This window comes from Leptodactylus fuscus, chromosome 2 (assembly GCF_031893055.1).
Source record: "Leptodactylus fuscus isolate aLepFus1 chromosome 2, aLepFus1.hap2, whole genome shotgun sequence".
NCBI classification, from domain to species: domain Eukaryota; kingdom Metazoa; phylum Chordata; class Amphibia; order Anura; family Leptodactylidae; genus Leptodactylus; species Leptodactylus fuscus.
The window spans coordinates 66,270,793-66,298,235 of record NC_134266.1 but is presented as its reverse complement, the minus strand read 5'-3'; the positions used below and the strand labels follow the sequence as shown (position 1 = coordinate 66,298,235).

General features: G+C 43.6%; 1 protein-coding gene across 3 annotated transcripts in view; it reads right to left on the bottom strand.

Moving 5' to 3' along the window:
- STX1A (syntaxin 1A) overlaps positions 1 to 27,443 on the bottom strand; it is a 130,748-nt gene that overhangs the window by 14,775 nt on the left and 88,530 nt on the right. For all 3 annotated transcript variants that reach the window (XM_075263902.1, XM_075263903.1, XM_075263901.1), the window contains exons 4-5: positions 10,281 to 10,355; positions 3,280 to 3,353 (exon numbers count right to left, since the gene is read on the bottom strand). In XM_075263902.1, coding sequence (XP_075120003.1) covers positions 3,280 to 3,353; positions 10,281 to 10,355 — 149 coding nt within the window. The remainder of the gene's footprint in view (positions 1 to 3,279; positions 3,354 to 10,280; positions 10,356 to 27,443) is intronic.

The window sequence follows — 27,443 nt, the reverse complement described above, 5'->3', positions numbered from 1 at the left end:
TAGGAAGAAATGAGAATATAAAGAAAATCAATAGATTCCTGTTGTCATGATATAAGTGTTACCAGTGCTCAATAGCTCAGTTATGCCATAGTATCAGGGTTATGGAGGTACGGTATTATCCAAAGGATATGTTGGGCACTTTCTGAAGGATCTGCAGTTGTAGCATGCGAAAAGCTAGCCATGATCTATTATTATTATTATTTATTTATATAGCACCATTAATTCCATGGTGCTTTACATTTGGGGGTTACATACAATACACAGAATATACAGGTAGATATAATACTAACAGTGACCGACTGGCACAGTGGGGTAGAAGGCCCTGCCCGCGAGGGCTTACAATTTATGGGGAAGGGGGGTAGAGACAGGAGAGGGGGATACTGTATAGATGGTGGTGTGGTGATAGTGTTATTGGAGGTTGTAGGCCTTTCTGAATAGGTGAGTCTTCAGGGCCTTCTTGAAGCCTGTGATTGTGGGGATCAGTCTTATGTGTCGTGGTAAGGAGTTCCAGAGTATGGGGGATGCACGGGAGAAATCTTGGAGTTGGTTGTGTGAGGAGTGGATGAGAGCAGAGCGGAGTAGGAGGTCATTGGAGGATCTGAGGTTACGTGTGGGCAGGTAGCGGGAGATGAGGTCAGAGATATATGGAGGGGCCAGGTTGTGGATGGCTTTGTATGTTAGCGTTAGTAGCTTGAACTCAATTCGCTGGGCTATGGGTAACCAGTGGAGGGACTGGCAGAGGGGAGCAGCCGATGAAGATCGGGGGGTGAGGTGGATGAAGCGAGCAGCGTAGTTTAAGGTGGACTGGAGGGGGGCGAGGGTGTTTGCTGGGAGTCCATGGAGAAGGGTGTTGCAGTAGTCTAGGCGGGAGATTATGAGGGCCTGGACGAGCATCTTGGTAGTTTCCTGGGTGAGGAAGGGGCGAATTCGGTGGATGTTCTTGAGCTGGAGGCGGCAGGAGGTGTTGAGGGCTTGAATATGTGGCTTGAAGGATAGGTCAGAGTCCAAGGTTACCCCAAGGCATCGGGCCTGTGGGACAGGGGTAATTGTGGTTCCATTAACTTTGATAGATGGGTCAGGTGGAGGGGCCATACAGAATGGGCTGAAGATGATGAACTCCATTTTCTCCATGTTGAGTTTGAGAAAGCGGGAGGAGAGGAAGGAGGCTACGGCCGCTAAACAATCTGGAATTCTGGCCAGCAGGGAGGTAATGTCCGGTCCAGAGATGTAGACTTGGGTGTCATCGGCATAGCAGTGGTACTGAAAGCCAAGGGTGTAGATGGAGAACAGGAGGGGTCCTAGGACGGAGCCTTGGGGGACACCTACAGAGAGAGGGCGTGGTGAGGAGGTGGTGTGCGAGTGGGAGACGCTGAATGTGCGGTCAGTGAGGTATGAGGAGATCCAGGAAAGGGCCAGGTCTGAGATACCAAGGGATGAGAGAATTTCTAACAGGAGGGAGTGTTCAACTGTATCAAAGGCAGAGGAGAGGTCGAGGAGGAGGAAGAGGACAGAGTAATGGCGCTTGGCTTTGGCGGTTAGCAAGTCGTTAGTGACTTTTGTTAGGGCAGTTTCAGTGGAGTGCCGGGGTCTGAAGCCTGACTGTAGACTGTCAAAGAGCAGGTTGGATGAGAAATAGGAGGAGAGTTCGGAGTGGACATGCTGCTCAAGAAGTTTTGAGGCGTACGGGAGCAGAGAGATGTAACGATAGTTGGCAGGAGAGGAAGGGTCGAGGGACGGTTTCTTAAGTATAGGAGTGACAGTGGCGTGTTTGAAGGCTGAGGGGAAGGATCCATTGGTTAGGGATAGATTGAAGAGATGGGTTAGGGCTGGAGTAATGACTTCAGCGAGTTTGGGGATGAGGTGTGACTGGATCGGGTCGAGCACGCAGGAGGTGAGGTGGGATGTTCTCTGATATTATATTTTTTCTGCATTGGCTAAACCCAAAAGTTTCTTTTCTTAAATGTAGATTATGAGCCCTATGTAGGGATCACAATGTACATTTTGTTTCCATTTAAGTATGTTTTTGTAGAATGGGAGGAAATCCACGCAAACACAGGGAGAACATACAAACTCCTTGCAGATGTCGTTCCTGGGGGGATTCTAACCCAAGACTCCAGTGCTGCAAGGCTGCAGTGCTAACCACTGAGACACTGTGTTGCCCCACACCCAAAAGTTTCTATGCCCAAGCATGGGGATAATGTCATTCCTTAAGGAGAGACCACCTATTAGGTGTGTGGAGACATACAGCCATAGTCGCTCCACTGTAAGGGATCATGGGAGGAATATGCAAATCTGTCTCCCAAGATGTAAATAGGGAGACAGTGCCTCTGTTATGCTGTCCTCTATGGGAAGAACCCTGAACATCATGCCCGACTTTCCCAGAAGCCTTTACTGCATAATGTGGGATTTTTACCAAGTTAGTTTCTCAGCTACTGACCACCGTTTCGGTCTGGTTGGACCTCGTCAGCACAGCGTAGAGAGATCTGACTTGGTAGAAGTGAGAGGCTGAGAGACCAGATTATCGAGATACTGTCACTCCTTAAAGGGGTATTCCCATGACGCTTGTTCACTAACCTGCAGGCTGTTGTGCTCTCTTCACTTCCTGCTTTTCTCGGCATCATGCAGTAAAAGCTTCTGGGAAAGTCGGGCATGATGTTCAGGGTGCTTCCTATAGAGGGCAGCATAACACACAAGGCACTGTCTCCCTATTTACATCTTGGGAGACAGATTTGCATATTCCTCCCATATGCCAAAGCAGAGATTCTCTAAAACTCAGCCTAAAATGTTGTCAAGTATCACTAGGTTCACACTAGCACTTAAAAAGTGGTTACACACGGAAACCCACAGACTATAATGGGGTCCACCAGTCTTCCTTGAATGGAATCTAGGATGGAGAAGCTCGAGCGCTAGTGTAAACCTAGAGTCAGGAGTAACAGCTGAATGCTTTACAAAGAATGTTTTTTTTTTTTTCATATGTAGATTGTGAGCCCCATATAGGGATCACAATGTACATTTTTTTTCCTATCAGTATGTCTTTGTAGTATGGGAGGAAATCCACGCAAACACAGGGAGAACATATAAACAGATGTTGTTCCTTGCAGAATTTGAACCCAGGACTCCAACACTGCAAGGCTGCAGTGCTAACCATTGAGTCCCTACGTTGCCCCGCTTTACAGAGAATGTATTTGTCATCTCAAATGTTCTGTCTGGTTACGACAATCCAAAAATATTTGATAATTCCAGTATATGGTTTTAACCCATAGTGTTTTATTTTCTTACCTGTGTTTTCCGGATGCGCAGGTCAGCAGAAGAGCGGTTCATGGCTTCTTCCTGCTCAATGCTTTGTTCAATATCTGAAAAAAAGAAAAATCATGAGAATAAGTTTGTCATATAAATATCTGTCAACTAGTTTTTGGTTTTCCTTTTCACTTTTGTTTCCACATATCAAAATCACATGTCTATCTATCTATCTATCTATCTATCTATCTATCTATCTATCTATCTATCTATCTATCTATCTATCTATCAATCTATCTATCTATCGTTATAGTATATAATATTAAGGGAAAGCTATAACTCCCTCAGTATACGTCACCCTGTAGTGCCTTTAGGTTCTTTGTTCAAAAAGCTTTTCAGTCAATAAAAAGTGTTGGGAAAAAGAGACAAAAGAAGAAGAACTCTGTATAATCTCTATATTCATTTGTGCTGTGAGAGGGAACTGGCAAGGGGCAGATTAAGGGCAATAGCCTTCATATTCTAGAGCCAGAGAACTGTCAGAAGAAAAGTATTAAATATAAGAGTTTGGTGCCAGTAGCAGCATGTGAGGCCAGATTATGTGAGGTGGCAGAGACGCATATCTAATAGTGTGCGAACGCAACATTCTTGAGTACAGCCAGTTTGGCTTGTACCAGTGGGCTGTAGACAGACACAGTTTGACGGGAAGCCTTAGGCTCCATTCCCACGGAGTAACATGCCGCTCATTTAGACACGTAAACACGTGTCAGAGCGAGGCGCTTCAAATCAGATCCCATTGACTTCAATGGGTGCCGGCTTATGTGCGCTACCCATTGAAATCAATGGGTTATAAAGCCTCCCATTGATTTCAATGTGTAGCGCGCGTAAGCCGGCACCCATTGAAATCCATGGGATCTGTTTTGAAGCGCCTCGCTCTGACACGTGTTTACGTGTCTAAATAAATTAGCGGCGTGTTACTCCGTGGGAACGGAGCCTTAGTGTATTGTCCGACTGTCATGGAGTGGATGCAGGGACCAGAGGATTTTGATTTCATAGGTTTGCTGCAGAAGTAGGCTCAAAAGTTTTTGCTGGGATAGAAGATAGTAAGCAGTCAAAGACTGTTACAGTTTGGGAACCAATGCTGGGTCAGTGTGGGCCATTGGCAGTGCCAGAGACAGAAGTACAGAGCAGCATCCCAACATAGTGACTGTTTCCACTCCCACCAGAAGTGCTTAGGCAGGGCACGGAGTATCCTGCCAAAATTCTACAAACGTACGTCTGTTTGCCACAACAACCTCTGGTGGATCCTCTGGAATATTGTTCCCGGTCAAGGAACATTTGGGAAGAGAGAAGATGAGCAATTATATAGAGGAGAGAGCACAACACAAACTATAGGGGTTACATAGACCGTTCTGGCTACATTACACCCAATACATCAACAGCTGCTAAGGAACGCAGAGTTTAAACCTATACTATGCATTTATATAGATAGTAAAGTAGAAAGAATGATGCTTTCTATTCTTTTTAATGGGGGGGGGGGGGGGGCTGTATTTCACAAGCCATAAGTTGGACTGCAGCAGATCTCTAACAACCTCTATAGACTCTTCTATAATAAATGAATGCTATTCAGCCTGCCGGCACATAATAAAGTTAAATACATTTGGACAGCTCTGTTTTATATAATTGGAAGTGTTTAAGCGCAAATTATCAATTGAAGAGCTACTGAGCGCGCTCAGTAATTGATAATAAATGTATCTGAATAAGACTTGTTCTAACAGCCGCTTACTGGGAGGCATGGACTGAATAGACTGCATCCATTTAGCAACCACTTAATCCTTTCCTCTTTTTAAGGTCTGGGCTACATAAAGACTTTCGGTAGCACTACCGATTGATTGATAACCGTGGTCATTCCCATGGACCGCATCTGTAAAGGTTTTCTAAGAGTTAAATATTGACAACCTATGCTTCGGATAGGTCATCAAGATTAAATAAGTGGGGGTCCTATACCCAGGAGTCCCGCAGATCAGCTGTTCAAAGTGGCAGAGGTGCTAAGAGCTAAGCTACAATATCAACCAAAGCTCCTAAGCAATGTACAGCACTGTGCTTGGTATTTAGTGAAGAGGCCGTAGTGATGGCAAAAATTTTCCATGTGAGATGTTCCTAAATCTTTTCAGCAATCATGACGTTTTCCATAAACTTTCTCGCAAACATGTAGCTAATGTGAAGGAGGGTGAGTAGTGACAAGGGAGGGCAAAGTGTATTGACTTCTGAAGGACACCAATACAGCTGAAACTGATGGTAGAGCAGCAAAATATAGACTCCCTGCCAGTGGCGTAACTAGGAATGGCGGGGCCCCGTGGCGAACTTTTGACATGGCCCCCCCCCCCCCCGACCGACACCGAAGACCTCGACCGACCCCTTCCTACGCATTCCTGCGCACTCTATTATGCCCCATAATGGCCCCTGCACACAGTATTATACCCCATAGTGGACCCTGCACACAGTATTATGTCCCATAGTGGCCCCTGCACACAGTATTATGTCCCTTAGTGGACCCTGCACACAGTATTATGTTCCACAGTGGCCCCTGCACACAGTATTATATCCCTAAGTGGCCCCTCCACACACTATTATGTCCTTCAGTGGCCCCTCCACAAAGTATTATCCCCAATAGTGGCCCCTCTACACAGTATTATGTCTCTCAGTGGCCCCTACCCACAGTATTATACCCCATAGTGGCTCCTGCACACAGTATTATGCCCCACTGTGGACACCCATAAACAATTATTATACTCTGGGGTCTTTTCAGACCGCAGAGTATAATGATCAGAGACCCGGGGGAGAAAAACATAAAAAAAACCCACTGTTACTCACCTATCTCCCGTCTCCTACGCTGTCAGCCTCCGCTGTAGTACATCTTCAATGACGTCAGATGTCACATGACCCGGGACGCAGGCCGGGGTCATGAGACGTCAGACGACTAGGCCTGAAGCCTGCCCGGATCGTGGAAAGGTCTGCTATCCGGGCCCCTGCCTCCTGGCACTTGCGTAATGACAACAGGCATAATGACAGCAGGCAGGAGAAACTTCTATCTCCTGCCCGCTTTCCCAAGCCCTGTGCTGGTATCTATACTAGCAGGTTACAGGACCTGTGAGATGACGTCATCAAAGGTCCTTTAACCAAATAAGATAGAATCAGTGTCTTTTGTGGGCGGAGCTATCCAGATTGTACAGGTCAGTGTACAATGAAGGGGAATAGGTTGAAGGATATCTGTGAGGAAGAGGGGTACATGGGTGTGCAGGCTGTGAGCAAAAGGAGGGAATGGAGGGGTGCAGACTGTCAGCAAGAGGGATACATGGGTGTGCAGGCTGTGTGTGAGAAACCCATTCCTTCCTTTTTCACACACAGCCTGCACACCCATGTACCCCTCTTGCTCACAGTCTGCACCCCCCATTCTGCCCTATGTGAGCAAGAGGAGGTGGCACAGGCTGTGTGTGAGCAAAGAGGATGACGTGGGGGCGCACCCTCTTGCTCGCACACAGCTTGCACCCCCATTCCCCCCTCTTGTTAAAGTTCGCCACAGGGCCCCGCCATTCCTAGTTACGCCACTGCTTAGAGTCACTAAATTACTGTGCTGTATTCTCTTAAATGGTCTACGAAACGCTTATTTCGTCACTGTGTGATGGTAATTTCCCCAATGTGGGACTATTAAAGGATTATCTTATCTTATAATATTGGTATACCTGGAATAGGGGGCCAGTCACATGTGTTTTGCCCACCCTGTACTGGTGGTATAGTAATCTTTACAATTATTCTGCTTTTGCTTTACGAGAAGTCATCTCTCTGTAAGACTTGGAAGCATAGCAGACTTCTTGTAGTTAAACAGTAGCCACAACTCATAGCTCTAACCCATAGGATTTTTGCTATAAAGCAGATAAGAAGCAAGAATTGAGGAATAGAATATATTATTATCCCTTGTTGGTATTAACCAACATATCTTTTTTCAATCTTGTCTGGAGGGTCTGTGTTCTGAGCAGGCAGTTGTAAGGTATCTATGCACTCTTGTATAGGTAATGTTCACATTAATGCTATTGGTGTATGTGTTATCTTATACTGTTACTGTATGTATGTATTATGTCAGAGAGTTTAGCTGTATTCATGCACTGACTAATATTAATCCAGTATAAACTATCAAATATTATTGCATTTCTGCCCTACTATAACTATATTTATGCAGCTTGGCTGATACTATATACAGTTAGGGCCAGAAATATTTGGACAGTGACACAATTTTCGCGAGTTGGGCTCTGCATGCCACCACATTGGTTTTGAAATGAAACCTCTACAACAGAATTCAAGTGCAGATTGTAACGTTTAATTTGAAGGGTTGAACAAAAATATCTGATAGAAAATGTAGGAATTGTACACATTTCTTTACAAACACTCCACATTTTAGGAGCTCAAAAGTAATTGGACAAATAAACATAACCCAAACAAAATATTTTTATTTTCAATATTTTGTTGCGAATCCTTTGGAGGCAATCACTGCCTTAAGTCTGGAACCCATGGACATCACCAAACGCTGGGTTTCCTCCTTCTTAATGCTTTGCCAGGCCTTTACAGCCGCAGCCTTCAGGTCTTGCTTGTTTGTGGGTCTTTCCACCTTAAATCTGGATTTGAGCAAGTGAAATGCATGCTCAATTGGGTTAAGATCTGGTGATTGACTTGGCCATTGCAGAATGTTCCACCTTTTTGCACTCATGAACTCCTGGGTAGCTTTGGCTGTATGCTTGGGGTCATTGTCCATCTGTACTATGAAGCGCCGTCCAATCAACTTGGCAGCATTTGGCTGAATCTGGGCTGAAAGTATATCCCGGTACATTTCAGAATTCATCCGGCTACTTGTCTGCTGTTATGTCATCAATAAACACAAGTGACCCAGTGCCATTGAAAGCCATGCATGCCCATGCCATCACATTGCCTCCACCATGTTTTACAGAGGATGTGGTGTGCCTTGGATCATGTGCCGTTCCCTTTCTTCTCCAAACTTTTTTCTTCCCATCATTCTGGTACAGGTTGATATTTGTCTCATCTGTCCATAGAATACTTTTCCAGAACTGAGCTGGCTTCTTGAGGTGTTTTTCAGAAAATTTAACTCTGGCCTGTCTATTTTTGGAATTGATGAATGGTTTGCAACTAGATGTGAACCCTTTGTATTTACTTTCATGGAGTCTTCTCTTTACTGTTGACTTAGAGACAGATACACCTACTTCACTAAGAGTGTTCTGGACTTCAGTTGATGTTGTGAACGGGTTCTTCTTGACCAAAGAAAGTATGCGGCGATCATCCACCACTGTTGTCATCCGTGGACGCCCAGGCCTTTTTGAGTTCCCAACCTCACCAGTCAATTCCTTTTTTCTTAGAATGTACCCGACTGTTGATTTTGCTACTCCAAGCATGTCTGCTATCTCGCTGATGGATTTTTTCTTTTTTTTCAGCCTCAGGATGTTCTGCTTCACCTCAATTGAGAGTTCCTTTGACCACATGTTGTCTGGTCACAGCAACAGCTTCCAAATGCAAAACCACACACCTGGAATCAACCCCAGACCTTTTAACTACTTCATTGATTACAGGTTTACGAGGGAGACGCCTTCAGAGTTAATTGCAGCCCTTAGAGTCCATTGTCCAATTACTTTTGGTCCCTTGAAAAAGAGGAGGCTATGCATTACAGAGCTATGATTCCTAAACCCTTTCTCCGATTTGGATGTGGAAACTCTCATATTGCAGCTGGGAGTGTGCACTTTTAGCCCATATTATATATATAATTGTATTTCTGAACATGTTTTAGTAAACAGCTAAAATAACAAAACTTGTGTCACTGTCCAAATATTTCTGGCCCTAACTGTATGCACTATGGCAGATACCATTACTGTATTTATACACAACTATTTTTTATTCTTGAGATGTTCTCATAAACCCAGGAAGAAGAAAATGGAGAATTACACAATTTCTTCATAGCGTAGGACCCATCATACTAATAATTTACCCCAGATTCGGGTACGTGCAGGACTTTACGTATAATATTTTGGAATTAATTAGTTAGATAGTTTGCTAAACATTTACTTGTATAGGAATTCAGTACCTAGATCACGGCAAAAATGCCAGCGGCGGAAAATGAAGAGGATTTCCTCTTTATTTTCCACCACGTGAACATAACGAAGCACTGATCTCTTTACCCAGGCGCATTGTGGGGGGATCCATTCACCAGAATTGAGACCTATATCAGACACTGGTGTTTGGTTCAGCTATAGCTTGCACCAGTATTTTGGTATATGTTACAATAAATTTGTTGAGCCGAGGCGTCCCTGCCCTGAGCTGTCTTCTTCCATGCTCTGCTTACTTTTTTGAAAAGTGGTGAGTGGAGAAGAAAATGGATGAAAACAAACAACGCTTGTATCAAAAATTGTGAATTTTCTATGCTTCGTATTTCAGAAGCACAAGATATGATAAATTGTCCCTGTCTCAGAGCGCGCTGCCATGTATGTCTTTGCACTGTTGCTTTGAACTACAGACAAGAGCATCTCATGAAGGAATGGACATCCGGCATGATACACATTAGAAGTTAGCCATTGGGCGTAAGGGTTATATAGGTAACTGCTTTTACAGTTTTTGACTACTATAATTTATTGCAGGGGTCAACAACCTTCGGCACTCCAGCTGCTGTGAAACGACAGCTCCCAACATGCTCAATTCAATTTCATGGGTGTGCCAAGAACAGCAAAGCAAGTATGCATGCTGGTAGTTGTACTTTTACAACAGCTGGAGTGCTGAAGATGTCTACCATTGATCTAGCACAGATGAGTGGTCATTGCAACATTGTATCATTTTTTGCTTAGACTTTGCCATATACATGTGCTATTTTACATGGTATAAATCAGAGTGTGCAGCGCCAAAGACAAGTTTCTATAACAATCATCAAAGCTGCTTGACAACAGAAGACTTTTAGCAGATGAGAGGAAAGGTGGCGAGAGGTGGTGAGCACTCACTCTTCAGCTTGGAGCGGACCTTGTTGGCTGTCTTTTTGATGTCCGACATCAGCTCTTCCAACTCAGCCTTGGTTTCTGTGGAGAGAATCAGCAGGCTGAGAATAGGTGATGACAAGCAGCAGCTGTCCTATTATATACAGGAAGCAATAGCAGCAAGACACAGGGATGGAGCGCTGATGGACCGACACAGGGGGGCAGCTCAAACGTGACAGGAATAAATGACTATTGCAGTAGAAACTAGAAAACATTCCACTTGTAGGAGCAATGCATATATATATATATATATATATATATATATATATATATATATATATATATATATATATATAGCCTTCACCAATTCAGCACTCTACATAAATTTCTGGTGGTATACTCATATTTTTAGATTTTTGGCCAATTCAATCCTCTTTGTTTCTGCTTCCAATAAAACTGAAATGGTTCTCAAACCTTGTATTATGTCATTTTATCTATCTTCTCCTGAGGAGACTGGAACAAGGATCTGCATAATAGTACAATATGTCAACCTTCATAGAAATACGTCTGTAATAGGAAGTTTGTCAGTGAAAAAATATTTGGAAAAGTTTTGCTCATTATTTATCACCACACATCTTATTATACAATACCAGCCATTATAGGCCTGGTTCACATCTGTGTTCAGTATTCCGTTTGGGGAGTCCGCATGGGGACGGCCTACACGGAATACTAAACGCATTGACAAGCAGTGAGCTTAAGAAAGCACATGAACTCCATAGACTATAATGGGGTCTGTGTGTTTTCCATGCAGTGTCCACATGAGTTATGCAGAGAGAAAAGCACTTCATGACCTACTTTCCCCTCCGCATTACAGTTTATGGGGTCCGTGTGCTTTCATTGCTCACTGCTTGTCAATGTCTTTGACATTCCGTTCGGAGGTCCCCAAGCAGAATTCCTGAACGGAATACCGAACACAGATGTGAACCAGTCCTTTCTCCTATACTGTAGCATCTTGGTTGATCTTCTGCCCAATCCATGGCTGAGCAGTGATACTCCATTCAGACAGAGGATCGCTGCATCACTCACATGTAGGCAGAAGATTCCAGAAGTCCAGAGACCTGAACCAAAGCTCTCCGTTGGATACCTGGCTTTACAGTAAGTATAACTATTCTGTTATTTTAAGCCTCTGCAGGAATAAATGACTTAGAACATGTAAAATGTTGAGCTGTTAATTGTGGACTTTTATCCTCAAATGCATATTGGAAGAAGGGTAATTTTTTGTAAAAGATGTCCTAGGTTTATATTTTACCAGGTGATAGGTTGAACATACAAACATGGAATTACTAGATGAAAATCATACAAATAAAAAAAAAAAAAATTAATTTGTTGAGCTTTTAGAAGTCCATGACACCTGCATTGATAAATATACTGGTAGGGCTATTTCAATAAAATATACTAAAAAAATATCCAGATATACCAACTCTTCCAGCACAGATTCTCCACACCTAACAACCACATTTTACACTACAGTAATCCTTGGACACACTTATATGGAGTCATATAGGAAAGCCTATTAGCCTTGTTTTATTAAACCATTCATTCTCAAAGAATATCTCTCACTTGGGCTGTGCTGGTTAAGCAATGAATTTTCTGAGTTATATTTTCAAGGTAAACTGCAATAACCTTGCTTGAATGGAAAGTAATGAGACATTTGCTAGTTGATAAAGAATATTTCTGAAGTGGACACATAACAAGGAGACAAGGGGCCTTACCCTAAAATAGGTTATTATAGGAAGACAACAGCATTTATACACAAATCTGGGTCAAGCTTCTGAAATCCCTACAAATATTATAATTCATAAGTATATGTTCATATTCTGCTTAAATTCTGCAATGTATCTCCATATCGGCCAAGACTTCATTAGGTGAATGATCTTTTACTAATTATCTTGCATATGTGCTGACTACATAGCAACCAGCGCGGCATATTTCTGAGTATTGTCTCTGTATAGTCATCCCCTATAGTACTATAGAATATATATATATATATATATATATATATAGTTCCACACACATTATAATTCTCTACAGTGGCCCCACACAGTATAAAACACTTCCAAGAGCCCTCTCCTACAGTATAATGCTCCACAGTGGCCCCACATGCTATAAAATCCTCCTCTGAGACCTTCCCTAACGTATAATGCTCCCTAGTGGCCTCTCACATGATAATGCTCCACATTGGCCCAACACAGTATAAAATGCTCCGAAGAGCCCTTCCCCCACAATATAATGCTCCACAATGGCCCCAAACAGTATAATGCTCCACAGTGGCCTCGCACAGTATAAAACGTTCCCAAGAGTCCCTTCTCGGTATAATGCTCCACCGTGCCCCAACATAGTATAAAATTCTCCCCAGAGGCCCCATACAGTATAAAATGCTGCCTAGAGCTTCCACTGCCCAGTATAATATGATTTGGAAGCCTTGAACTGCTTCAGGTGAACCCCACAAAATTAACTTAGATTAATATTTGTGAGGTTCGGGATCCCTTTTCATTCCAGTGCTATTTTTGGGGTCTCCTGGAGGCCCAGGGTGGTGAAGAAGAATATCAAACACTCATACTCTCCTTGCCTCACATCTTTTGAGCATCCTCAAGGCATTCGGCTGTCTCCAGCGTTCTCTTCAGGCTCGCGACTGATGTGGTGCACCCTGGGGGCACCACTAATGAATGTGATTGGGCCTCAGGATATGTTAGGTCAGTTGGAGCCCAGTAGATGCCAAAAGAGTATGGCAGGGACCGTCAAATGCCCAGGAAAGGTGAGTATAAGTGTTTGTTCTTTTTACTTACCTCCCCTGGGCAGGCTTCTATTGGAAAGGTAACATACATCACATGATACCGGTCTGATGCTGTTAATTAATCAGAACCATTGTGTATATATTAGCATATTTACTTGGATATTTTTAGATTCTGCTTCAAATATGCCAGCCAAAGGCGTTGAGAAAGAATAACAACTAAATAACGTGACACTGTTGACCAGTCATGTGACTTAAGCAGAAAAAGAGGGTATCTAAAAATGTGAGGCATGGGTGAGGTCCCAAGGAGTTAAAGGGGGTATCTGTTTCATTTGTTTATTATGTAATACTGCTACTAAGGGGCTCATAGCTAAATCAAACCAGTGGCAGCTCCATTTGTCTGTATATAGGTCTGGCTGTCTGTGTCCTGGTTCAAAGCTATTTGTGCTCAGTGACTGTAGCAGCCAATCACAGGCCTTAATGGTGACCTCTTAACAGCTGTCATATGTCATTTGTGAAGAGGTCATGACTGAGACCTAAGACTGGCTGTTGCAGTCCCCTCACTCATATGGGACCTCACTGGTCAGCCGGGGCACCTGTATACAGATGGATGGTGCTGTTGGCACAGAAAACAGAGGCCCGGAAAGAGGAGAATATTGTTTTTTTTTATATAATAAGTATTAAATAATAATTTTAATAAACTAAAACGCACAATCCTTTTCTATTTGCCACTGATATGGTCTAATAGTGTGTATGAAATGTACTGTCATAGTGAGACCATTCCTTGAAGTGCCTTTACCTTCTCTCTCTTCTTTGTTCTGTGACATTTCTTTCTTGATCTGAAGACTTGAGCAAACCCTGCCATTCAGGAAGCTGTGGTGTGCACTGGTTGTTAGGAAGTATATTCCTGGCAGACAGACTATTAGACACAACTCAGAACTGGATTGTCATAATATTGACAGCAGACGAGAGGTTTTTTTCTGAAAAATATATTTAGGTAGGGAAACCCTTGAAGCCGCAAAGTCTGCTGAGAATTTTTCACATCTTTCTTGGAGACTGTATTAGGATCCTCTGTCACAGACTCTGTTAAACATATGGGGTCCCATTATATAAACTCTAATGAATGCCATTATGATGGCTTGTTAGACACTGTTGGTGTCTTTCTATAATGAATCTAGCTCTTTTGTTCGTTTCATTGTTCTGCTTCTATAATGGAGTAAAACAAGTAGGAAAAAGCTTAGCTTATACATTTTTTAAACTGAATGCGCCAGAATTCTAGTTTAATTTGAGCCAAAAAACTGACAGAATAAAAAAAATATATTTGCAGGCAGTAGTGTAGTGTAAGATAGCCTAGCATACAGTATATATCTTCCCCTCCACTCCTGGGCCGTTGGCCGCCTCTGCTGCTCTATTTGTATACAGAGTGTCTGCAATGGTGACATCACTGCAGCTAATCGCAGCACTGAGTCCTGTTGATGTGACATCACCACTGTAGCTATTCTGTATACTTACAAAGTAGGGAAAGAGATAGCCGGCCTAGTCCAGGAACAGAGGGGAGTATACAGGTAACGCTAGGTTCACACTAGCGTTCGGGTCTCCGTTCTCAGCTTTCCGTCTTCTGTCGGCAGAAGACGGAAAGCTGTCAGAGCGAGTCCGGCCGTGAGTGGTGGTGAGCGTTTTATGCTCTCCGCCGCGAAACCGGTTTTTAAAAACCGGACACAGAGTACTGCATGTCCGACTCTGTGTCTGATTTAAAAAAAATGGTTTTGCGGTGGAGAGCATAAAACGCTCACCGGCGCTCACGGTCGGACATCTTTCAAACCCATTCAAATGAATGGGTATGAAAGAGTCCTGCAGGTTTCCGTCTCCTGCCCCTGTTTTGTGCAGGAAACGGAAACCTGCAGAACGGAGACCGGGCGCAGATGTGAACGAGCCCTAAGTAGAAATGCTGACTGTATATATTTTTTTAAATCCTGGACGAACCATTTAATTTTAGGTGGCACATGGGCATTATTAATTAAAGGGCATTATTAATTTCATTGCTATTAATTTAAAGCCATAAGGGGTATTATTAATTGAGGGGGCACACAGGGGCTCTACTAATTTAAGGGGCCCATGGGAGGTATTATATATTAAGGGGGAAGTATTATTAATCTAAAGATACACACAGGGGGTAATATTAATTTCCAGGGTTTTTTTTATATTATATACGTTATAATTTGGGGTAGTAGCAGGATGGGGACTTTGTGTAGGTGAGGACAAGTCACAGCCGGTAAAAATGACTTGTCCTTTGACAAGTCCAGATAGAAGGCGCAGAGAATGTGAACAATTACAGTGAGAGAGGTCACCTGTAAGGGCTAGTTCACACGGGGGAAGTTGGCAGTGGATTTTAACACGAAATCCTCCTCAAAATCTGCTGCCAAAGATGTCTTAATGGGAACCGCTCGCTTCTTGTTTCTACTAGCTAGTAGCGGAAAAATGAAGTGAGCTGCCCTATCTTGGTGCGGATTCCGCAGCTGAATCAGCCGCGATGTCCACAGCGCGAGGCTCCGGACCATTCATTTGGGCCTAATCTATCACAGAATGTTGCGATGGAATGTAGAAATGCAGAGTTTAATTTAACTCCGTGTGAACTAGACCTAAGTAACTAAATTTTATCTGTTCGCTATTCATTTAAGTGGTCTGCAGAGCCCTGTGTACAGCTGATCTCTACCTCTATATGGTCACTGTATGGTGTTAATATTGGGGGGCCCACTTGGATATGTGCTGAACCCCTAGCTATGCTTCTGCTAAATTGCAAACCTCATACTCCATTAAAACAACTCCAATAATAATAGCTACATTAGGAATTGAAAATTAGCAATCTTTAGAGAATTTATGAAGTCGCTTTTCCCACAACAAATGACATAAGCAATATTGATGTGCTGAATACCCCAAAATTCATATGACACCATAACTGACTATACTGTTATCACTGCTACTGGAAACGTTAACCTTGACCTATTTTTGTGATGTAGTCAGTTACCAGAGTCTTTGAAGTGACATGCCTTCTGTGTTTATTCTAAGCGCTTTCCTGTGGTGTACCTCATGCATAAATTATGGTGGAGAGTGAGAACGCTACAGGACATTAAGGGCTGTACATCCTATACAACGCTTTGGAACAATCTCTGCTTAGGCTCCATTCACATCATGCTTATGGGCTCTTGTTTTATTTCTTTTTTCTTCAAATTTCTATTTCTTATTCATGTTTCTTGCTCAGAATGTATTAGGTCCATTATTACCTTTTCAGGTTATCACAAAATTAAGTAACAGTGACGCTAATCAATTATTTCATCTTTATGTAATATATCAGGTCCAACGTCATCGCAGAACTGGCCTTAGGGGCGAGTCTAATTTTTTTAGATATCAAAATGACCAAGCAGAAGTAATCCACATGATATGAAATTATTATGGGTTATGGAAATTGTAGATGGCAGTTTTAGTAGGGTTCATATATGGACTTATTTTAGCTATGAATCCACTTTTGTGAGCATTAGGACTATGATGAACATCTGCCTACAAATTATCATTATTGTATGATTAAATTATACCTAGCCTGATGATATGGGGTTGCTTCACAGTGAAAGACATTGAATACTTGACCAGGATTGATGGTGGTCTCAATGTTGAGCTATATGTGAGTATCCTACTGTCACGGTTGTGTCAATCCTCGAACAACCTTGGTACTGAATGCTGCTTACACTACTAGGGAAATGGGGTAGGTAAGCTGTCCCTAGCGCACGGGGGCTGACTAGGCCCTGCCTAAGGGTGTTGGTCAGCGGAACCCCAGCTAAGCTTGGCCCTGACAACTACTGGCTCTCAAAGACAGGTAGGATGAGAGCTGAAAGAGGCTAGGGACTGAGAAACTAGAGGCCGTCACCCTTAACAAAAGAATAAGTGCAGCTGCAAACAGTACTAACTAGGATAGGACATGCTGGAGAACTGACAGGTGAAGCACAACCACAAAACACACAACAGGAATTGAGGAGAGGAGTAGTGGAGTAGTGAGGAAAGGGTATCACAGGACAGGGGAAAAACAAACCTGAAACCCAAAACAGAAACACACTAATACCAAAACAGTGACAGGCAGCAAGAAATGCAGGACAGGGATTGAGTAGGAATGTTGAGGGTAAAACAGATTCTCACACAGAACAAAACTCCCACCACTTCCAATTCAGCTCCTGAAACCATACAACGTGCACTGAACTCTCCTACTAAACTGGGCCAAGAATCCTAGCTGGTAACCACGAAAACCAGCAAGGACTGAAGACAGCAGTCAGCCTTTTACAGACCCCGGAAAGACCTGATAGGTTGATGACCATTACACACACCTGAAGCTCGCATCTACTGAGACACAAAGTAAGCTCAAGTAGGCACTGAGGCAGATATCCAACCACTAACTCAACAGCTCAGTGGCAAAGTGAACCGACCAAAGAACCACAGGATACTTTCTCAAATCCCCAGACGAACACCACCAAAAACACACAATAACTTATTAAACAACTGAGATCCTGACACCTACAAGACAAGTTAATTCATACACTTGAGTACTATGAGTATGAAAAGGATGATGTAGTGTTGTAGTGTTCCAGCAGGACAACGACCTGAAGCATATGTCGAGAAGGAGGAGTTAGGAATGGGGGAGGAGTAAAGTGAGAGGGGTTAGTGTGGAAGTTACATAGCAGGAAGCTGAACCAAGTAAACAAATGCCGGAGATACCATGTATTGCATGGTCTATGGAATATAGATGTGCTGTTTTCTAATCCACTACAACTCTGAACTCTCTGAACTAAACAACTAAACTCTCTACAACTTAAATTTTGAATTGCCTATTCTATTTACTAGTTTTACATGCCCCAGAGCTGTATAGGTCCCTAGTGGGGAGCTGTATAGCCACAGGTACATGACATAAGATAAAACATGCCCTTTTTATCTGTAGGATTTATACAGAGTCTAACAGGATACAGCCATACAAAAAGGCTCTATGCACTTGAAATGGACCAGTGAGATGATCGTGTGAAAGAGACTTTGCTAAAATCCAGATTGTATCCGGGGAAGGAGCTAGTATTGATTTTGTTTTGAGTCCTCAGAACTTCTTATGACCTTGATGGAAAGAAACCCAAAGCAAGAGAACAAATGTTTAATGGAAATGATGGCCCATTTATCAGATATATGGAAATAATGCCCTCTGCCCTGCTAACAAATTAGACTGGATCATTTATCCTTTCAACAAAGGATGTGAAGGCTCTGGCCTGCTTCGACCATACTGATGAGTGGCAGAAATACTACCTACTTACTGGGCTCTGAGTCAGACTGCAATTTCTGACTATAGAAGCGTAATTATCTGCAAACATTATAGTATCCACAATACTGCCACTGCCATGTCATTTCCAAGAACAAAGCCGGGAAGATACGAGGAGGAGGCTTTGAAACACATAATGAAACTGAGACAGAGAAAAAGATTATGTACTTTGAAAAAACTGTGGATACAAGAAGATGGTTAAACAGATGAAGAAATGAAGAAGGGCAGACATCTACTGAGAAGGGAGCATGGAAGAGATGTGTGCTCTATTCTAGGTTGTAAGTGCAGTTTCAGAATGGTAAATAATTTAGATCTTGCCACTTCCACAAAGCTCTGCACACCCCGCTATCACCCTGCTTTCTAATAAATATTATAGTACGCAGGAATTGTTCAGGTCACAACAATCTGCAGAGTCTCAAAGTGCAAGAAAAGACAGTCCAAGCATCTATAGGATTCTAGCTAAGGAGGCCAACATCTAGTGAGAAGGCAAGCAAAATCCATGGTATATAAAACCTCGGGGGGGGGTGTAAATTTTTAATCAGATTTAGAGGGGGATCCTGTCTTGAAATCAGGGCCGGAATCTAACTCCCAATATTTTCGATGGGAGTCAGCGAGGATCACTTCTGAAAATAGAGCGTCCTGCTCTATCATGTTGCGGATTGTGGTGCAAGGTTGATTAACCCCGTTGTGTCGGAGGCTAATCATCATGCAAAGCCATAGCAGTAATGCAAATCGCTGCTATGGCTTTGGCCATAGACCAGACATAGAACAGATTTCCAGGAAGACCCTGTACATACTTTAACTTTTCATGAAAATTCAGGTACCTTATAACAATGGAGCTTACCGTAAATACATGAGATGGCAACCAAAAATTACAGAGAAAAATGGTTGGAGCTAACCTCATAGCAGCCACTACAGGGCCCCGGCAGCCCCCTTGATTTTTATTTTCTTTGTAATATGCAATTCCTGTAATGGCTACTGTTCATTTACCAATCCCTCTTCCTGCCCATGGCCTCCTTCACTCCTCTCTTAAAGAGGACCTTTCATCAGATTGGGCACAGGCAGTTCTATATACTGCTGGAAAGCTGACAGTGTGCTGAATTCAGCACACTGTCAGCTTTCCAGCACTATATAGAACTGCCTGTGCCCAATCTGATAAAAGGTTCTCTTTAAGCCTGTTCCCTGTGCATCTACAGGTCTCATGGGAAGAATATGCAAATCTGTCTCCCAAGATGTAAACAGGGAGACAGTGCCTCTGTTGTGCCACCCTCTATGGGAAGCACCCTGAACATCATGCCCGACTTTCCCAGAAGTCTTTTCTGCATAATGTGGGGTAATAACCAAATCAATTTCTCAGCTATGGATGGCACCGTTTCTGTCTGGTTGGACTTCATCAGCGCAGCCCATAGAGGGCAGCATAACAGAGGCACTGTCTCCCTGTTTACATCTTGGGAGACAGATTTGAATATTCTTCCCATGTTCTCTTGCAGTGGAGCAACTATGGCTGTATAATTCTCCACACACCTGAAAAGGTGGTCTCTCCCTAAGGATGAACGTTATCCCCATAATCGCATCTACAGGTCTGTGAGACAATGGCACGGACGGACATGGGTGATATCCATGTGCATGTCCTCCATATAACCCATGGCCCACAAAGCAGGGCGGAATAGGGCCTGCCCCAGGACTCATGGCCCTATACATGATCCTGTGATATTACCCGAATGTGTGTACGAGGCCATAAAAAAAAGGCTCAGTCTGCTAGTTGTGTTTATAACTGACAAAGCAAAACATTTGTGTGCAAGTGCTGCGGCTCTGCACAAACCTGAAGAAGGATTTTGATCGGTTCTGCGGAATTCCCAAAGAACTGAGTGTCAGCTGCTGATGTAGCAAAGAGGATGGCTGAAGATCCAGGGGGCATCAGTATATGCAAATGGTGGCAGCCTTGTTGGGTTGAGGAGTCTGTGCTTGGGGCACAGGGGGAAAGCCCTATGAGCAATTATTAGCATAATGGAAAAAAGAGGGATTATTTAATAACAGAGGCGCTAAAAAGGAAAAGAAAAGTTGGATTACAATAGCCTTTGCATACCTCCCAACCGACCCCGGATTCTGCAGGACAGTTTCCGATTGTGGATCCTATCCTGTGGTCTCGGCCGGTGGGAGGTATGTCGCAGATTCAACTCATCTGTGTCCTGAGAGAACAAAGATGAGTTGAATACAGTGGTGAAGCAGGAGCCAACAGCTCTTGCTTCACCACTGTTCCCCTCCCTATGCTCCAGCCCCGGACGTTGTAAGCACAATGTCAGGATACGGAGTCGCCGCGGTCTCCTTGCTGCGCGGCGTCTCCCTGGGAGGCGTGTTAGGAGTTCTATTGGGTGTGCTTAGGTCATTAAGGGTTAATCTTTTCCTTGCCTTCAGTCTCCATGCCGTTAGCCATCAGGTGTGTTCTCTGCTGCTATTTAAACCCCACCCAAGCATGGATCCTTGCCAGCCATTCACTTTGGGTTTCCTGGTCCCCCTGCTCAGTCTGATTCCCTGTCTGTTTGTATTCCATATGTTACTTGGTTTTTAGACCCGGCTTGTATTTTTGACTATCCCTTGTCTTTTGATTCGGTACCTTTATTATATCTCCTGGCTCGACCTCTTGCTCGTCTGACCTCGCCTTCTCTTCTGTGTCTTGCTGGGACTTGTGGTCCTCCCTGGTTCCATGCTGTTTAGTCTTTTGTTTTGCATTGCAGTTACACTGTGCTTTCTGTTTAGGTGTGACCCCTGTGACTCCAGTCCCTAGGACTTTCAGGGCCTCCTCTCCCTTTATCCTAGCTGCTGGGATAGAAGTGTAAGGAGTCGTGGTAGGCGCACTTCAATTAGGAAGTGCATTGGTCTGCCTCATCTCAGATATTACAGCATAGTCATAGCCGCAGGGCCTACGACCCCTTTTGTCATTGGTTGCACAGTGTTGCTTTCCCAGCTGTGTCACTTTGCACTGCCTGTCCCTGACTCCAATCCTTACACACAATTTGATGATATCACTCATATCGCACTTGCAGGTCTCTGAACCATCCAGGAGAGGAACCAGAGTAGCAGGGGAGCGAGGAAAGGTGAGTATCAGTGATTTTATTATGTTAAACTTTGGGGAAGGGACATTGGGGACAGATAAGGGGACATTAAACTGGTGGCAGATGAAGAGGATAATTAAACTGGGGACAGATGAAAAGGGTCAATGAAACTGGGGACAGATGAAGGAGGTAATTATTTTGGGAGCATTAAACTGGGGACAGATGCAGAGGGGCAATTAAGCTGGTGGCAGATGAAGGGGATAATAAACTGGTGGCAGATGTAGGGGGAGACATTAAACTGGTGGCAGATGTAAGGGGAGACAATAAGCTGGTGGCAGATGAAGGGTGTAATTAAGCTGGGGAAAGATGAAGAGCGGCAATTAAATTGGAGGCAGATGAAGGCTGACATTAAGTTGGTGGCAGATGAAGGAGGGACATTAGGCTGGTGGCAAATGGAAAGAGAACATTAAATTGGTGGCAGATGAAGAGTGGACATTAAGCTGGTGGTAGATGAAGGGGGACATTAAGCTGGTGGTAGATGGAAAGGGGACGTTAAATTGGTGGAAGATGAAGGGGAACATTAAACTGGTGGCAGTTGAAGGGGGCAATTAAACTAGGGGCCAATGAAGGGGGCATTAAACTGGGAACAGATGGAGAAGTGGACATTAAACTGGGAGTGCAGATGGAGGGCGAAATTAAACTGGGGCAACTGGAGGAGGACATTAATCTGTGGGGGTAGCTGGAGCAGGACAAGGTCTTCCTCTAGTTGCCCCCTGTTTACTGTCCCGCTCCAGCTGCCCCAGTTTAATGTCCCCTCTCTTTGCTCCCAGTTTAAACTGAGGCATGAGGAGAAGGACTTCATACTGGGGGGACAATTGGAGGTGGAAGTTATAATGTGGGAGCATTACACTGGGTGGAGGTACAAAGAAAAATGGGTGAGAATGGACGGAGTCAACATAGAAGTGGGCGGAGAATTTTGTCCCTCTTTGAAAGTTGGGAGGTATGCCTTTGTAAAGACTATTCCAATGTGTTGTCAGCTAAAAATGGAATATACCAATGATAGACTCCCTTTAAAACAATGTCTTTCATGTGCATCTGAATACATCCTAATGCTTCGCGTACTCAGTACAGTGTTTTTCATTGTTGTGTTTTTCAAGGTGATAGAAAGTCTAAAACATTTGGATATGCATGTATGACTAATATTGATTTTATAGCTCCTTTCTTAAGCTGCACTTAAAGATTTAACAACCCTTTCAGAATAAAAGCTGCAGAGCTTCTTCTTGTCACCTTTCAGCCAGCCAGACATGTCTTGGCTCAGCAACATTTCAAGGCTTGCAGCTCATCCCTCCGAGAGATGACGCTGCGTGGCCCAGCGGCAGTGCGTGGGTAGTATTGTAGCAGCTGGGTGCCTATTCAGTAATGTCGGGCCTCCCGCAGTGAGTCACAACCTCCCTGTGACATACTCAGCAGCTGCCACCTGTACAAAGTCATGATTCACAGACACACACAAAGCCCTCGCCACCAGCTAGCATAGGGAACACCCACCCCCAGCCTTGACACCGCACGCACCCCCTCCCCTGTTGAATGTACACTCATCCCTTTGCCTGGCTTGTGGAATCCTCTTCTGGCATTTCCACGCTTGCATTTCGGATAAAACCAAAATATGTTTTGATGTCTCATAACAGAAATAAACAGCAACTGTTCTGTCAGAGATAATCCTGAAGCAAGCGAAGAAGGAGGGTGACAGCAATGTGTGCTTTATAGTCACGCAGCAGCAGGCGGGAGGAGAGTTATCTATAGCCTTTTATAGTGTTGTATGATACTTGCATTGAGGAGACGGTGAAAATGGTGAAAATTGTGCCAAATTTATCTAAATGTCACGTCAGGCTTGCTGGCACACATGGGAACAACAATCGTGTGGGCCAAAAGATGTTGCGAAAAATGAAGCCACACCCCCTTATTACAAGTGTAATAGTTAATGGGAGTCTACCACCAGCCCAAACATATACAGCTGTCACCACTGTGTTACAGAGCACATTACAGTGATAACATAGCTGGGTGATGTACAGAAGCGTAAGTACCGGGGTAGCAGTGATAGCAGCTGCCACAGGGCCCAGGACATTGGGGGGCCTGACGGGTCCGTGATGTTTTTTTTAATAGGCCGTTACCTGTTGGAGTAACTCCAGCAGGTAACGGGCCCTATTTACTTATCGATTCCAGCTCCTGCTCACGGCTGCCTGCGCTTCCCCTTCTGCGGAGATGGGTGTGAGCAGGACCCCACATACACTGCTATCATTCTACATCATGCTATTCTTTTCAGACCCCAGAGTATAATGATCAGAGGCCCAGGGGACGTGAGGGAACATAAAAAACACTGTCAAATGTTCGCCTTGGGGCCCAGCCATTCCTAGTTACGCCACTGGTTGTGTAAGTCACTTTTGTAGATTTGGAGAAAAATAATTTTGAAGTTATATGTAAATGAGGAAGTTGGTGCACTGAGGGCGGGGCGTCAGCCCTGGAGCACTGTTTGCAGTAAGAGTTGATCCTCCCACTGCATTCTACTTGAGAAGCAAGAGCGGTTCTTGCAGAGATGAGGGTCTCTCCCTAAAGCACCAACTGTCTCATTTGCTTATCAATTTAAAGTAGTTTTTCCTGAATTCTACAAAAGTGACCTATGCAGCAAAGATGTGATATATATCACTGTAATATACTCTGTAATATAGTGATAGCATTTGAATATGCTCGGGGAAAGTGGTAGACTCCCTTTAAAGAGAGTCTCTCACCAGGATGAAGCATATTAAAATAGCAACACAATTAGATAGATCAGGCTCACCTGATTGTAATGCTTTTTGCTCATGAAAATTCATGTCTCCTTTGCTGAAATATTAATATATTTCAGAATATGCAAATGAGCAATCTGGAGCACTGAGGGCGGCTCTGTTGCTACCCACACTGCTGTAATACAGCTTAGCATCCTGGCCCTATCACTCAAAGAAGAGAGGGGGGAAGTAGGGTGTTGCTGGGTATTGAGGGGCACTCGGGGCTCCAGATTTCTCATTTGTATTTTGTGAAATAAATGAATATCTCAGCAACAGTGACATGAATTTTCATTGGAAAAAAGCATAATGTACAGGTGAACCTGACCTACCTCACTGTGTTGCAGGTCTAATATTCTTTACCCTGGTGACAGACTCTCTTTAACAAAAATGGTGGCTCTGGAATAATGCAAAAGTGCAAGAAGGTTGTGGATTGTATAGGCCCCAAAGTATTGCGCAGAGACATGCGTGAAGTCATTGTTGGGTCATCATTTTTGGTGTTGAAGCTATTGTCACTGTAAGTTGCTGCTTTATGTGTCTGACATACGCAAGTGGTAGGAATAATAGAAGAATTTGGGTATGTTCCCAAGGAGGAATTTGCAGGGGATTTCCCCCTGAATCCGGAGCAGATTCCTCCCAGAATACGTCTTCCATTGTTTTCAATGGGAGGCAGAGATCGCCACATCTAATCGATCAATTATATTTTAATTAATTAATTGAAATTTATCCAGTGGCTATTAATGGGGCCAATAAGGTTTGAGGCTGTACCTCTGCAAATTTTAATGAAAAGGATACAACAAAACAAAATAGATTGAAATAAAAATAAGGACAAACCCTAAGCCTAATCCTTCAGGCTACAGACCTATCCTTCTGTGCTGCTACAGACGTAAGACAGACTATCACCTATCATAGCATGCTCCACCTGGCACTATTAATATTGTTGCACCCAAGCCACTTATATAAAATGACTTGTCCCTCCAGGGGTGTCTGAAACCGCTAAGTCAAATATTCACCGTGACCAACTGTAGCAGAATGCTCTCAACATAGCAGAGAGGAGCCAATACTCTGTCCCATGTAGTGAACTCCTAAATGGCCTGGTCTCTACTGAACCAAACTAACAAAACTATCAGTATAGTACAGTAGAGATCGGCATGGTCGGGAGATCCCTGCCTTATTACTGACTATAATGAAGTGAGTTTTATGCACACCACTGAGTTCAGTCCAGGAAATACAGCCCATATACAGACCATGTATCCTGGATGGAACAAAGTTGTGTGCATAGTCCCTTAGATTTTCACTTTACCTTGGTTAGCATCACACAAAATAAACTTAGGGTAAAGACCCATGTAGCGAAATGCAGTTAAAAAAAATGCAGTAAAATAACATTGCTTTTTCACCCGCAGCATTTTTATAATTGAGTTTTTGCTGCGTTTTTCTCCACTTTTTTCCATCCCTAAAATTAACATGCTGCATTTCTCAATAACTCACACCGTTTTTTGAAAAAGCAGCTGTTCCGCAGATCTTTTATTGCCAATATTCACTTTTCCAGTACCATAAAACCAGTTGAATAAAACAGGTGGTTTTCTGGGACTTAAATATTGATGACCTTTTATTATTTTACACCAGATTTAAGGAAGCTTGGCAACCAGAATAAATCTCTGAATCAAATTATTATTTTTTTTTTTAAAAAAAGTCTAGTTCCTATAATTGTAATATACCGTATATATTGGTGTATAAACCAAATTTTTCAGCACAGTTTTTGGAATCTCCTGGAATGAGACATTTCACCATTTGGGTCTCTCTGTAAAGAACCCCTTCCTAGATAGATGTCTAAGGGGGCGTTCACACTACCGTTGGTGTCCACTCAGCAGTGTCCATGGCTATTGTCCGTACAAGATTTTAGCAGTAAATGCCCTTTTTTTTTTGAACATTGAAGTCTATGGGCAACATACTGTACATATAACCGACAGTAACTTATAGCCATCAGTTACTGTCCATTTGTTTCCGTTATGATAGTCGTCCGTTTTTTTGTTTTTTTTAAATGGACACCTGCTGAGCGGACACCAACGGTAGTGTGAAACCTGCCTAAACTGCCTTTCCTCTATTCGAAAAAGAATATCCAAGAAGAACACGCCCAATTTTTGAAGCCTCTCATTATAACACAGACCTTCTATGCCATTAATAATACAGCTACCTTCCTTTAAATCCTCTCTAGTTCTCCGATATCCATTTTAGAATGTAAAACCCAAAACTGAAGTTCATGTGCAAGGTGTGGTCTAACAGAAGTAAATATTAAATTACATTACATTTCATCTGCCATGTTCATGCCCAGGGGCGTAACTACCGTGGTAGCAGCAGTAGCAGCTGCCACAGGGCCCGGGCCATTAGGGGGCCTGGTGACAGCCGCTACCGCTGCGTTTTTTTTTTTTAAAGTCCGTTACGGGCCCTATTCACTTGCCGATCCTGGCTGGGCCGGGATCGGCAAGTGACACCGCGGGCCCCACAGAGGCTATCATTGTACTCGGGGGTCTTTGCAGACCCCCGAGTATAATGATCGGCGGACCGGAGAGGTAAGGTAACATAAAAAACAGTGTTACTTACCTCTTCACGATCCTGCCAGGCCTCCGTCATTCGTGTCTGACGTCTCTGACGTCACATGACCCAGGCCAGCTTCCCGGGTCATGTGACGTCTGACGTCATTAAAGCTGGACAAGAGCGGCGGCCGACAGGAACAGGTAAGTAACTGTCTCTGTTCTTTTAATGGTTTTAATCCCCCGGGTCTCCGATTATTATACTCTGGGGTCTTTTCAGACCCCAGAGTAGAATAAATGTTTATAGGTGTCCACAGTGGGACATATGGGGACACTATGGGGGATAATACTGTGTGTGCAGGGGCACTATAGGGGTTAATACTGTGTGTAGGGGACACTATGGGGGATAATACTGTGTGCATTGGACACTATAGGGGTTAATACTGTGTGTGCATTGGACACTATAGGGGTTAATAATACTGTGTGCATTGGACACTATAGGGGTTAATACTGTGTGTGCATTGGACACTATAGGGGTTAATAATACTGTGTGCATTGGACACTATAGGGGTTAATAATACTGTGTGTGCAGGGGACACTATAGAGGTTAATACTGTGTGTGCAGGGGACACTATAGGGGTTAATACTGTGTGTAGGG